This window comes from Drosophila navojoa, chromosome 5, assembly GCF_054131105.1.
Source record: "Drosophila navojoa isolate 15081-1374.11 chromosome 5, UAZ_NAV_1.0, whole genome shotgun sequence".
Classification (NCBI taxonomy): Eukaryota; Metazoa; Arthropoda; class Insecta; order Diptera; family Drosophilidae; genus Drosophila; species Drosophila navojoa.
The window spans coordinates 26,262,196-26,275,649 of NC_142893.1; the positions used below are offsets into that span (position 1 = coordinate 26,262,196).

Below are 13,454 nucleotides of genomic sequence, written 5' to 3' on the forward strand. Positions count from 1 at the left end.
CAGGTGTGCGTGCTTATCTAGTCATATGAAATGCATAAAATCTCGAAATATAGGCGTATGCTATAGTACACTTTGAGCGGTTACAGCGTGCGGTTGTGTTTATGCGTAAAACTTAAAATTTTTTTAATATATTCCTGTTATTAAATTGAGTTAAATTAAAATCAAAATGAATGTAAGGGATATGGAACGAGCTAGACAAATGTGTCAACATGGTTCTGCAGTGCCTGTACTGAAAACAACAGTTACTACACAAAATAATCTGCAAATGGGTAGTTTATACGACAAGCGAAATCAGTTTCGGTAAGCATAACTATGCTACTTTTTTCACAATCAATCCGTCCTTGAACTGTTGAACAAAATGAGTTTAAAAATAACTGAAGCTCTGAGTGATATAGCAACCAGTTTGTATTCGATTTGTATGATATCGATAGCAGCACTGTCTACATTTAAGAAATAGTTGTAAGAAAAAAATGATTTCCAAATATATTTATATGATTTATATTATTATTATTATTATCAATAATAAGCGATAAATATGTTACAATTCAATCCAAAATCAGAAATGAATAATCGATATGCGTTTCATAACAGCTGACTTATCGCTGTTAAGTTAATATATATAACTTGTTTAAGACACCGACTTCTTTTGTTATGTAAAATTTATATGTAGTATGACAAAACTATGCAAGCTAACAATTTTTCCCGGATGTATCAGTTAAAAAAAAGTGCCTAAGTCGGAGTTTGAATGTTCATTGTTCGCAGAGAGAGAGAGAGAGAGAGAGAGTCTGTTAATCGAACTGGTTCCAGACGTATCGATTAAATCTAGCAAATGTAATGATTCTCAAATAAATAAATAAATAAATATACATGTTGCTAGAGTTTAAAGTGCGTTGCATACTTCATTTATGCTGCGTATCCGTCAGCCATAATATTAATAATAAACATTGTACAGACGATGTCAAGTCAACGCGTTTGTAGGTCAACCACAAAAATGTTAATAATTCCATAACCATGGTGCCCAAATTGAATGTTTGCAAATACGTTTAAGTTTCATTAAATACTGTTGTGTGCGGTAGAATTTTACTTTAAGGTTTTTTTTCTGATCTGTGAGTGTAAACCATGTCCTCGTCCTCTTACAACATAATACAATGTCCAAGTCCAACAACTAAGACAACCCCTGCACAGTCTGTGCCAGGTGCAACTGGAGACCGAAGTGCAGGTGTATCTTCGCACTGTGGCAACTACGACGAGCATGACAATAAGTTGATAAGTTTAATCAGTGCTCGCCACAACAATGGATCAGCGTCATCCGCTCCTGGCCCTGGCCTCCTGACCAATGGCACTGCTAGCGATAGAGAAATGCGTTGGTGGTGGTAAGTAAAAGAAGTAGTTGAATTAATCAGTGGGATTGCATATACGCGCACACGCCCTCATACATTCCAAAGAATAAATAGATATTTTTTACAATTGTAATCATTAGATTCGAATAAAATGAATAATTAGACAAGACTATTCGCCAATTACTGCGTTGTTTATATAACTTGGTTACCGTTGATTGTCTACTTGTTTTTTTTTTATTTATTTATATGTATACATACAAACATATATACTACCAGACAAATAAGCACCTGTAAAATAAGTCTCTCTGTTTGTCTCTCGCACGCTCTCTATTGATTATACGACGCGTGTCCAAAAATTGCTCAGCTTTTTACAACCTGATCGTTGCGATGATTGGAGACGATACTAAACTTTTATTTTCAAATCGTACAACAAATTATAATTTTATCACCTTTTTGGCGTTTCAGTTCAGTTATCGCTGGTTCATCAGACAGCACGGTTGTGTTTCGTGAGATCGGCGGAGCGCGCTCTCTTCTCTTTCCTTGCCTCTCTGGTGATACCTCTACCTATCTCGTGTCTTTTGTGTAGATTATCTCTCTCTCTGTCTCTCTCTCTTTCTCTTTCTCTCTCTCTCTCTTTCTCTATCTATCTCTGTCGGTCGGTCGTTCGCTCGCTCTCTTTTTCTCATGTCGGTCGTTGGCTTCGCTTGAAGCTAGGGCTAAAAGCTACGTGTGCTTAATACGCCATATTATATAATATGTAACCAAGTTACTTCTGTGTTTTGAATAGTCCTTCTATCTTAACATGAGCGTGCATTTAACTGAAACAATCTTGGGCGTTTACACGTGCAGCCCTCCTCGGCAATTTTTTTGTAAGAATCAATAAGACTTAGATTAGCCTCACTGATCAAGCCAACAATTACCCTCGAGTGAGTCTTGAGACTTGAGTCCCGAGTCTAGCTATCTAGTATACTAGATTATGTACTTGCTTTGTTTTCATAACATTTCTTTGTTCAATAGATCGCTACAAACCTGTTCGTTAATGTAATATTTGTTTTCTTTGTTTACAAGTTAAGTGCACAATTATTGTAATTAACAATTTTTATTTTTGAACCTAAATGCATTGCTTCCTATTTTCTATCAATAAATTGATCTGCCCAATTTCTTGATTTATGCACTCAAAAAATAATTTTGAAAAATAATAATTTATCATTGAAAATTACTTCATTCCTCATATAAGAACATAATTTTTTCTCAAAGGCTTCTGTCCTTTGTCAAAAATGATTCTCACAAGATGCTGATTAATGATTGATGATTGGCTCTTTGTTTTGCTTTCTTCCTCTTTTTCCTGCTCTCTTTATTGCTGAGATTTCTCGTTGGCTTGTTGACTGGAATTTTTATGCAAATACCGAAGGCAATTAGTTGACGTCAGAGCCGGAACTTGAGTAAAATTCATAAGCATTCAAAAGCTAAAAAGCAAAAACAAGAGGCAAAAACCTAATGTCTACGATTGCTGTTTTTTTTATCATTTGTATTATAAAACCTGTTGCAAAATAGCAACATATTACTTTGATATTTTCATTTAACATATAATTGACGCTCTTACCGTATTTTTGCTTCGCTTACCCTGCTGATTCGAGAGGCATCTGACTGACTCAATAATAAAATATTCGTGGTTTTTGTGAAGTTCGCTTTAACACTTTTCGAAAAAGGGAGCAAGGTTAAATCTGTTTACAATTTTGAGCAATCGGCCAGGGTCGTCTTTAGAGTGGTTTGATTAGTAGTCTGTAACGCCAAGAAAACGTGAAGCTAACGAAATACAATATTGCAGCTTGATCAAGTTTCCGCAAATGTGCTAAGAAATTGGAAAAGTGAATTTTGTTTAGTGATCTTTGAATTATTTGAGCCATGTCCTGCCGCTCGGACATCGATCTGGCCACTCTACATCAGCACCGCCTCGAAGAGCGCTGGAACTATGGCTTAACCTGGTGTGGAGCCCATGGAAGAAACCAGCAGCAGCAACAGTTGACCCACTACAATGAGTTGATCGCTCGTCAGAGCGCCAACCACCACCAGCATCGGCATCAGCACCAGCATCAACAGTTGGCCAACAGCAATTCGAGCAGTAGAACTGTCAGCAGGCTTAAAGATACCGTTGCCAAAGACCATCAAAATAGGCCGCTTCAGGGATTGGAGTACTATAGTAGTGACTATTTAACAGCTACGGCGCGTCGTAGACGCTCCGGCACTTGGCCGTAAGTAACAATAATCAAAACATAACGTCCTATGCTATAAGTGGACATACCCCAACAAGATCGCCTTCCGTTCGATTCACTGAACACTCGATTCATGTTGCGGATGATTTTCTTTCTCCTGTTTCGAGTGTCGATTACTTTTGGAATTATAAGTCGTTAATTGCGGCGCTACCCGTACACGTACAAAGATTGGGCGTGGGCCCGATAACAGTTCTCAGATTACGTACGTTGGGTGTAATCTAGCGTTACGAGATCCGAGTTCTGGCTACAATTGAAGTTTGTTCTGGGAGCTGCATGGGTTACATGATTAGATATCAATTATTCAAGTACTACTTTGCACCTAGCATATTTCGCCACTTCTTATGTGGTAACCTCCACTGCACATATTTTTATACCCTGAACCCATTGAAAATGGGAAATCAGGGTATAATGTTTTTGTGTAAAAGTATGTAACAGGCAGAAGGAATCATCGCAGACCCCACAAAGTATATATATTCTTGATCAGCACGATGAGCTGAGTCGATATAGCCCTGTCCGTCTGTCCGTCCGTCCGTCCGTCTGTCCGTCCGTCCGTCCGTCCGTCCGTCCGTCTGTCCGTATGAACGCCGAGATCTCAGAAGATATAAGAGCTAGAGAGCTGAAATTTTTTTCGTATACTCGTGTATACCATACGCAGTACGAGTTTGCTTTATTTTTTCGATAACTCATCCGATAACTTTTTTATCGAGAATAATCGAAAAATTGATTTTGTTTTTTGAGCCTCATCGGAGTACTTTTAGAAGTGGAGACTTCAGATTTGCAGTGTACATATATATGATGAATACAAACATTTTGTAATCAACAGATTTTGGATACCACGCCCCCTTCGCCCTCAATTTGTAAAAAACGTATTTCAAGTACTAGAGACTTGTGCTTTGGAATGTACACACATTTTGATCATATAATTACGCCCTGAAAGTTTCATTAAGATCGTTTGTTTATAAAAGAAGTTATTCACCATGTAAATTCTCATACTATCGCCCACACTGCAGCGCAGCCCAAGCGCAGTCGCTGCTTACTGCGCAGTTAGCAGATCGCGAGCGCGTGAGGGTGGATGCATATGTATGAATGTGTGCGTGCATAAAAGAAGTGCAGAATGATCAGAATATCAGCTTGGAGGGTTCAGGGTATCTCCTAGTCGAGCAGTCTCGACTAGAGTCTTCTTACTTGTTATACCCTGAACTGATTAAAAAAAAAAAAAATAAAAATCAGGGTATAATGGTATATATATTCTTGATCAGAGCGACAAGCTGAGTCGATTTAGCCCTGAGTCGATTCAGTCTGTCTGTCCGTATGATTGAACGCGTCGATCTCAGAAGAAATAAGGGCTAGAGACTTGAACTTTTTTAAAATGTCCGTATATATAGCGTGGATATTGCTTATTTTTTATATTTTAAAACCTTTTCGAAAATCAGTAATATATCTGCTACATCTTTAAACCTAGAGTCTTCAAATTTTAAATATATATTCAGATTCATTTTATACAATATTAATTTTTGATATAATTCACTCCCAACCTCTATATTCACCCGCTCATCCTTAAATCTGTTAAAAGCGTATTTCATATACTAGAGACTTGTGCTTTGGTAAATATATACTCATTTTAATATTATAATCACAATATTAAAGTTTCATAAGGAACGTACATCCTCATGTAAAGTTATTCAATAATTTAGTTCCCATAGTAAGCCCACACTGCGACATACGGTATGTGTGTCTTGTGCAAGCAGGAAGACGCAAAGAATTATTGAAATATCAGTTGCGCGAAGTGTTCAGGGGATCTCGTCGTCGAGCAGTCTCGACTAGAGCTTTCTTAGTTGTTTCATTCTTCTTTTTAGAATCATAACATTAGCTCGCCTGAAAAATTTTAGCGCTCTAACCTTAAAACTCTAGGAGATACTATTTTCCCCGATTTTCCACGCCCCTAATGGGTCATAGCTAATCCGGATCCTTTCGATCTTGGGTGGTGAAAAGAAATCTACATTCCAATCCTCAGCTATTTAGCCCGTCAACTAATATCATTTCTGGTATATCGGGAAATGCATTTTCCAATAACATTTTATAAAACGGAGATATACACGAGTACGTGCTCCAAATTTCAAGTCTCTAGCTTCAATAGTGCTGCAAAAAACTGTGTTCAGACGGACGATTAAGACGGACATTGCACAAAACCAATATACTCATTTCAATTTTATAAATGACTATAAAAAGTATAATTAATTGGTGCCTGGCCAACTATCACGTAAATGTTCTTCAATAAAATGTTAACGCCAGCATGATGAGCCAGATTTCGTTATCAGGTTAATAGGAACAAGAGTGCTCTAATCGAGACTGCTCGACTAGGAAATACCCTAAACACTCCATGCTGATATTCTAATTATTCTACACTTCTTTAATGCACACATACATATGTATATACACAAAAAGTTATCGGATGAATTATCGAAAAAAGATGATAAGCTTATACTGCGTATGGTACATAGGAGTATGCCAAATATCATCGCTAACGGACGGACAGACAGCCAGACAGGGGTATACCGACTCAGCTCGTCGTGCTGACCAAGAATATATATACTTTATAGGGTCTGCGATAATTCCTTCTGCCCGTTACATACCTTTTCACAAATACATTATGGCCCGATTTCCCATTTTCAATGGGTGCAGGGTATAAAAATGCTTTAATAGCCGTGTTTCTGAACTCCTGCTCAAGGTTAGAATGAGTGCATTTGATATTTATATACATGTCTATTTGAATGTATTATTATATAGATAGCCTTAGCGAAGCTGCCATGAGGAGTTGATTAAATATACCGCATAACGTCAAAGTTGATCGCGATCAAAATTTTGACCTACACGACGGCATAGGGGCCGTGACCTTTCTGCACAGATATAGGTACGGATAGAAATACATAGTTGTCTGTGAATAGCTATCACCGTCTTGGGAACTTCGAAACGAGTTTGCGAACATCTTAAATGGCTAGGCATTTGCTGTGATGGTCCCTATGTGAATCAAATCCGATGAGCACATAGTTTTATTTATTAGTTTAAAGCACCCAAACCACTATTCGATCCGCATGTGTATATGTGGGCCCGAAATACTTTTTATTTTGTGTTTCTACAAGCTACTGTCTTTTATTTGTTGTTGTTTATTAGCGTTTTGTTTTGAAAAACTCTCAAGGCATTGAATGTCAGTCAATGACTATTAATTGATTCCGTGCCAGTTTGTGCGAGGCGCCATTCATAAATAAAACACAAAACAACAACTCATGACCAGCAGACAGCGAAAACTCAAAATCAAAATCAAAATCATAAGGTGCAGCAGGTCAAACGCGTAAACCTTTAATTTACATGTACGTTCGCAGTATGTTAAACAAAGCCCAGACGGCCCTTAATTAATATTCTAGCGAAATGTCCAGAAGTTAATCAGGTGCGGCTTTTATCCCGTTGCTCAGTGGAACCAAATAATTAGGTGGATACACCTATTGAAAATATGTGCCAAAATCCGGTGGATCATTATCGACCTCCTCGACATGTGGGCCAATAAATTACTTGCTGTCGAGAGTGGACATAATCGGAAATATTTTATTTCTAACAGCAGTCTAAGGCAGTCGGGTATATCTAACCGTTTTAATTTGTTTTAATGATTATATTCGCCATATCTTATCCATTTAAATAAGTCGACGTTGCTATCAGTACCAGTGTCAGTATCAGGTAGGCTTACCTTGGGATCAATTAGTGTTATTTTGAAAAGATCGAAACGCCGAGATCTTTAGCCGTATAGCCACGCGGGTAATAAGGCATTTGTATTGGTTACCAGTTGGGAATTTAATACCTACAGTCTATTCAGCTCATCTCATGTTAGGCTTTCAGTGAAGGCGCAGAGTAGTTTGAGGTCAGCAGCTCGAACGTTTTGGAGGTAACCATGATCCACGAGAGCAACAGTTAATTTCTCGCTTATGTTCTTGTGATTCCGACCCAAGATCTAGGGACTTATACGACATGTGAAGAGATATATCATGACAAAAATATGTATACTGCCCTGCATAGAAGCTAACTTCCGAGTTTTCTAACAGTGCAGTACTTCCATTCATTGCTTTCGCTTTTAAACTGCGTTCTCTCTTACCAACTGCCTATCCCGCTCTTTTGCTACCTTACTCTCTTACTTCCCCTCTCTCTCTCTCGCTCTCGTCAAAAAGCGTGCAGTTTCCGTTATTCCGTTGTTCGAGGCTAAACGAGTTTCTTAACGCTGTTGCTGTAACGAACAAAATCGTAAATTCTCAGATATTTTTTGGCCTTTCAGTGATTTTGTAACCTTCAACTGATTCGCATTAACCAGGGCGAGCGAGCCAACAGAAATTCCAATAATTTTCGTGTACATAAGAACTGTTATTGGAGTACAGAAATTAGCTTCGTTGTGCTCTGCTCTCTGTACTTCATATGGATTTAAAGTCCACATAAAAATAAGTTTCAGAGCTATAAGTATGCAGCATCCGAAATGGCGTCTTGCGTCGCTGCATTTAGGCCTTGTTTCCAAACATATAGGCCAAGATTATGGCCAAGAGGTGGAGCCGCGCATTTTGAGGTTTACCTTAAACATTTGTCACTTTAAGCACTTTTAATTCTCTAATTCGTATTATTCGCAACTTAACAGTTCCACTTTTGTTTTCAGGCGCACTCGTAGCCTAAACGCACCTTCGCCGTTCCAGCAGTTTGGACCATGCGGGCGCATCATGAAGAATTCTGCAATGGTAATGCAAATCCAAGATCCCGCCAGCCAGCGGCTGACCTGGTATAAGCCACCGTTGACGGTCCTCGTAATCAAGAAGAAGGACTCCCAGGTGCTGTTGCCGTTTGTGCAGCTGGTTGAATGGCTGGTCCAGGAGAAAAATATGGTAGTCTGGGTAGAATCCGCAGTGCTGGAGGACAAGTTGCTGCGCGATGACGTTCGGCTGGAGGAGGAGAGCGCAAAGTTCCGGCTGGTGCACGAGTATTACACTGGAGTACGCACTCGTTTCCTCGCACTGCGGGAGAAGCTAGTAACCTTTAAGTAAGTACGAGAACCATTAAGAATGTAATCACGCATATGATTAATTATACTAACAATTTTTGGGTGTCTTTGCTACAGAGATGGACGCGATGATCTCACCGATCGTATTGACTTTATTGTCTGCCTGGGAGGCGATGGAACGCTGCTATATGCCTCACAGTTATTCCAGCAATCGGTGCCCCCTGTTATGGCTTTCTATCTGGGCTCATTGGGGTTCCTGACACCGTTTCAGTGTGACAACTTCCAAGAGCAAGTCACCAATGTGCTGGAGGGTCATGCCGCACTCACGCTACGTAGTCGCCTGCGTTGCTCAATCCACCGGAAAGGCGAGCGCCGCAGGGAGTCTCTGCAGCAATCTAGTAATCTCATAAAGCCTGTCTCGCAACGACAATCCCACTGCGACGAATTGGGTAACCCAAAGGCCAGCAACAACAACTGTAGTCCATCCTCAGCACAGGCTGCATCTGGCTATAGCAGTATTTTGGTGTTAAACGAGGTGGTCATCAATCGTGGCCCATCACCCTACTTAAGCAACATTGATATTTTCTTGGACGGCAAGTACATCACATCGGTGCAAGGAGATGGATTGATTGTGTCGACGCCAACGGGCAGCACAGCCTACGCAGCAGCCGCTGGTGCGTCCATGATCCATCCATCTGTACCAGCTATTCTGGTAACTCCCATCTGTCCGCATTCACTAAGTTTTAGACCAATTGTTGTACCAGCCGGAGTTGAGCTGAAGGTAAGACGATTGAGTTCGCTGTTAAGCCTTAAATCTCAATTTCATTTTCCCGTCTTAGATATCGATATCTCCGGATAGTAGGAATACGTCGCGCGTATCCTTCGACGGCCGAAATGATCAGGAGCTAAATCATGGTGATTTCTTGCGAGTGACAACCTCTATTTATCCTGTCCCGAGCATTTGCGCACAGGATCAGATATCCGACTGGTTCGACTCTTTGGCTGAGGGTCTGCACTGGAATGTGCGCAAACGCCAAAAGTGTCTTGATGAACTATCGGATTTGACGGCATCCGGCTCGGAGGACACGCTTGACGAAATTGAGAACCTAAAAATCCACGACGCATAGTATAATCAGATATAAATCTAACTAAATAAATACTCCGGTCTATTGTACAATATTCAGATATATAATATTTGGTTGAGTTTACGTTATACAAAATCTATTAAATATATACAATTTAATATTGCTTCAGAACAAATAAACTTAAGTGTAGCTTGTAAGGTAAAGTGTGCCGCGAATATTGTATTTTTTATAATAGTAATAAATTGTTTTATTTACTTAAACACCATTAAATTCGATTCTATTTGTAACTAAAACAATATATTGTGGTATTCTAGGCAAGTTTTTTGTGTTAGATACTGCAGTGCAATTCTCCTATGTTGCTTAGGATTATGGAAATTGTGTAGGACACATAAGCCAAGATTAATTTGTTAAATGTAATTAGACAGTTAAATTAAATAAAGTAAAATGCCTTTGAAGCCTTTTTGACAAAAAAAGACGACCTTATTAAACATAACAGGATTACCGAATTAGTATTTAACTAAGGGGTGAGCTTTATTTTGACGAATCACTCCTAGGATTAGAAACCGTATCAAATTGCATATGAAATAATTATCAAAGCCCATAAATAAGTAAGTTACAAGAATATGACGAGTTGGTTAAGAGACTAATATAATAAAAGGTCACAGAGACCATAAATGCTAGCTGAATTATTTCTTGGATTATGCTGCCGAGATGACTGCTACGTGCTGACAGCCCCAAAGCATTTCCACGCGCACTCTACACATGCTCTGCTCTAATGGGCAACATTCAGATGCTGCTGCTGCTGCTCCTCCGTCCTCCTCCACCCGTCTCGACTTCATTCGCGAGCTGTAGCAACAAGTGGGTCTTAGCATCCTCTCGACTCAGTGTCTCTCATCCGACTGGCGGATAAAAATGTTGCGTAATATCCGCCCATGACGATTGGTGCCACTTTCTCGTATGTAACGCCCACTCACTTTCATTGCGCAGGCTTCGAGTTGAAAGTTCATCGTGCACGCCCTTACGTATATTTTTAAGTACCAAGGTTCGTTCTATAATATGTAGTTACAGAGAGAAAAAAAATAAAAATATAGTGGAATGCAAAATTAATTTCCCCCGATGATCAACGAGCAATCTTAATTGAACTAATTTGTTTTAGATATCCACAATAGTAATATACTAATATTAGCTCGAGTCAAATATCGTTAGTAAAATATTGATTACAATTATAATTATATTTTTACATATAATTAGTAGTAAATAGTTTACTCACATTCAATTGGCATCCCCGAAAACAATCAAATATACAGACAAAAAGTCCTCTAGACGGACAGACCAACTAACTACTATCAAGCTTATAACGGAGTAATATAATAATTCAAAATATGTTTGGAATTTCTTAATGAAATTTGTGGGCATACGCGCATGTCGTATTTTTACAGGAAGCTTAAGACAAATGGTCGATGATGATGGAAAATGATGGAGAGCAGCGCGAAAGAGCAAACTTAACTTGACTTGGGATAATATTCGAAGCTGCCAAGTGGCACGTGCTGATATTTCAATTGAATGCCGCAAAATATGTGTGGCAGACACCCCCGTAAGGCCAAAGGCATCCGAGCTAAATGAAAAATATTTGCCTGCACTGCGTACCCCACTTGACATTTAAACTTTGGCTGCCGCCCGCTCAGAGCAAAGGCGAACAAGCGATTCTCCGATAGTATTCCAAGTGCGGATGACAGCTGAAGTTTGCGCTCTTTGTGTGTTGATGACTGCCTTAACAGCCGGCTGGGCGACTAGCTGACTAACTGACTAGCTGACTAGCTGGAGGGCTTTGCTAGTCCTGGTTGGGGTGGAGCTGCATGCTGAATTAAGAGGAAATTAAAAGTTTTCCCTCGAGTCGGCTCTTGCATCGTTCTGACGCAAGCTGACCACCATAAATATATTTGCACTCTTATGCGGGGGACCAGCATAATCTGACTTTAACTCTCAGCGAATATCAGTTATTTCAGAACTGACGATTGGACTTAAATTTGCTATTGGGTTACCTCAAAGCATTGCAATTTAAAGTATTTTCGCTTGATATATTGCTACATACCATGGCTACATATGCGTCCACTCCATCAATATAACGTATATGCTTGTGCTACTTTCAGTGAAACCCAATCTGGACTTCCTACCACCTACACACATCTTATTAAATGTCCAGCCCTCATCTTAGATTTCTAGTCCATTAACTTTGAAGTTATTTTGGTGGCGTTATTGGAGCACTTCAACGGCTTTTCGGTTTTTTCCCTTTCATTCCTGTGGTTCGATAAGTATTGTTGCCTTTGCCTTTTTATTCAATTGTTCCGCACACTCCTCAAGAAAATGTTGCCATTCTATATAATGTATATTTCATAGCTTAATAGATATTTTTAATTTAACATAAATAAGAATTTTCGCAATTTTACAGATATGCTATAATTGATTATGTGGAGTTTTGAAAAGGTATGTGAAAAGTATACGATATACATAGGTGTAATGTATTTACATATGAATATGTTGAATACGTTGCTTCTAATCGATGTCTGAATTCTTGCAAGTCTATCATTCATGGGTTCAATATCACTTAGAATTTGTTTAAGTGACATTTTGCAATGTCTCTCCACTCAGGCGACAGTGAAATGAGTATATTGGTTTTGTGCAATGTCCGTCTTGTCCGTTCGTCTGTCCGTATGAACGCAATATATTTCGGCGCTATTGAAGATAGAGACTTTAAATTTGGAGCACATATAGCTGAAGAGCTAAATTTTGGGATGTAGATCCGCGTCGACCATCCAAGATCACTGGCTATGGCGGGTATGTCTACGGCCATTGGGGGTGTGGTAAATCGGATAAAACTGTATAAACGTAAGCTAATGTTATGATTCTATAAAAATAATTGAAAAATTTGGTGGCATACCGGACCTGAAGATAGAGTGAGTTCAACTTCCGCTATATATCTGGCAGTATTGATACTAGAGACCACCCACGGCATATCAAACAAAAAGTTAGGACTGCTCGACTAGCTAACTGCGCAGTAAGCAGCGACTGCGCTTGGGCTGTGCTGCAGTGTGGGCAATATTATGAGAATTAATTTGTTGAATAACTTCTTTTGGAGACATACAATCTTAATGAAAGAGCATAATCATCTGGTTAAAATGTGTGTACATTCCAAAGCACAAGCCTCTAGTACTTGAAATACGTTTTTTACAAATTGGGGGCGAAGAGGGCGTGGTATCCAAAATCTGTTGATTACAAAATGTTTGTAATCATCATATGTATATACACAGTAAATCAGAAGTCTCCACGTCTAATATTACGCCGATGAGGCTCAAAAAACAAAATCAATTTTTCGATTATTCTCGATGAAAAAGTTATCGGATGAGTTATCGAAAAAATAATGCAAACTTGTACTGCGTATGGTATACACGAGTATGCATGCCAAATTTCAGCTCTCTAGCTCTTATATCATCTGAGATCTCGGCGTTCATACGGACAGACGGACGGATGGACAGACGGACAGGGGATTATCGACTCAGCTCGTCGTGCTGATCAAGAATATATATACTTTATGTGGTCTGCGATGATTCCTTCTGCCTCTTACATATTTTTCACAACAAAATTATACCCTGATTTCCCATTTTCAATGGGTTAAGGGCATAAATATACTGCGTATGGTACACGAGTATGTATGCCAAATTTCAGTTTCTAG

General features: G+C 39.2%; 1 protein-coding gene across 4 annotated transcripts; it reads left to right on the forward strand.

Annotated features, from left to right (window-relative positions):
* The first annotated feature begins 151 nt into the window (after nucleotides 1-151).
* Nadk1a (NAD kinase 1a) lies at nucleotides 152-9,864 on the forward strand. 4 transcript variants are annotated; one of them, XM_089261102.1, is made up of 4 exons: nucleotides 152-300; nucleotides 8,301-8,678; nucleotides 8,757-9,420; nucleotides 9,479-9,864. In XM_089261102.1, the coding sequence occupies exons 1-4, from the start codon at nucleotides 167-169 to the stop codon at nucleotides 9,764-9,766; spliced, it is 1,464 nt and encodes a 487-aa protein (XP_089117228.1). In that variant the 5' UTR covers nucleotides 152-166; the 3' UTR covers nucleotides 9,767-9,864. The 4 variants fall into 4 exon arrangements, with proteins under 4 accessions (XP_089117228.1, XP_017960701.1, XP_017960700.1 ...); XM_018105212.3 differs by lacking the exon at nucleotides 152-300 and adding an exon at nucleotides 828-1,373; XM_018105211.3 differs by lacking the exon at nucleotides 152-300 and adding an exon at nucleotides 2,863-3,592.
* Nucleotides 9,865-13,454: the final 3,590 nt, after the last annotated feature.

What these genes read in the sequence shown, in the direction of transcription:
- Nadk1a (XM_018105211.3), top strand. Translation starts at nt 3,246, where the DNA reads ATGTCCTGCCGCTCGGACATCGATCTGGCCACTCTACATCAGCACCGC. An exon ending in AGACGCTCCGGCACTTGGCC is followed by an intron (nt 3,593 to 8,300) that starts GTAAGTAACAAT and finishes TTTTGTTTTCAG; the next exon opens with GCGCACTCGTAGCCTAAACG. An exon ending in GAGAAGCTAGTAACCTTTAA is followed by an intron (nt 8,679 to 8,756) that starts GTAAGTACGAGA and finishes TCTTTGCTACAG; the next exon opens with AGATGGACGCGATGATCTCA.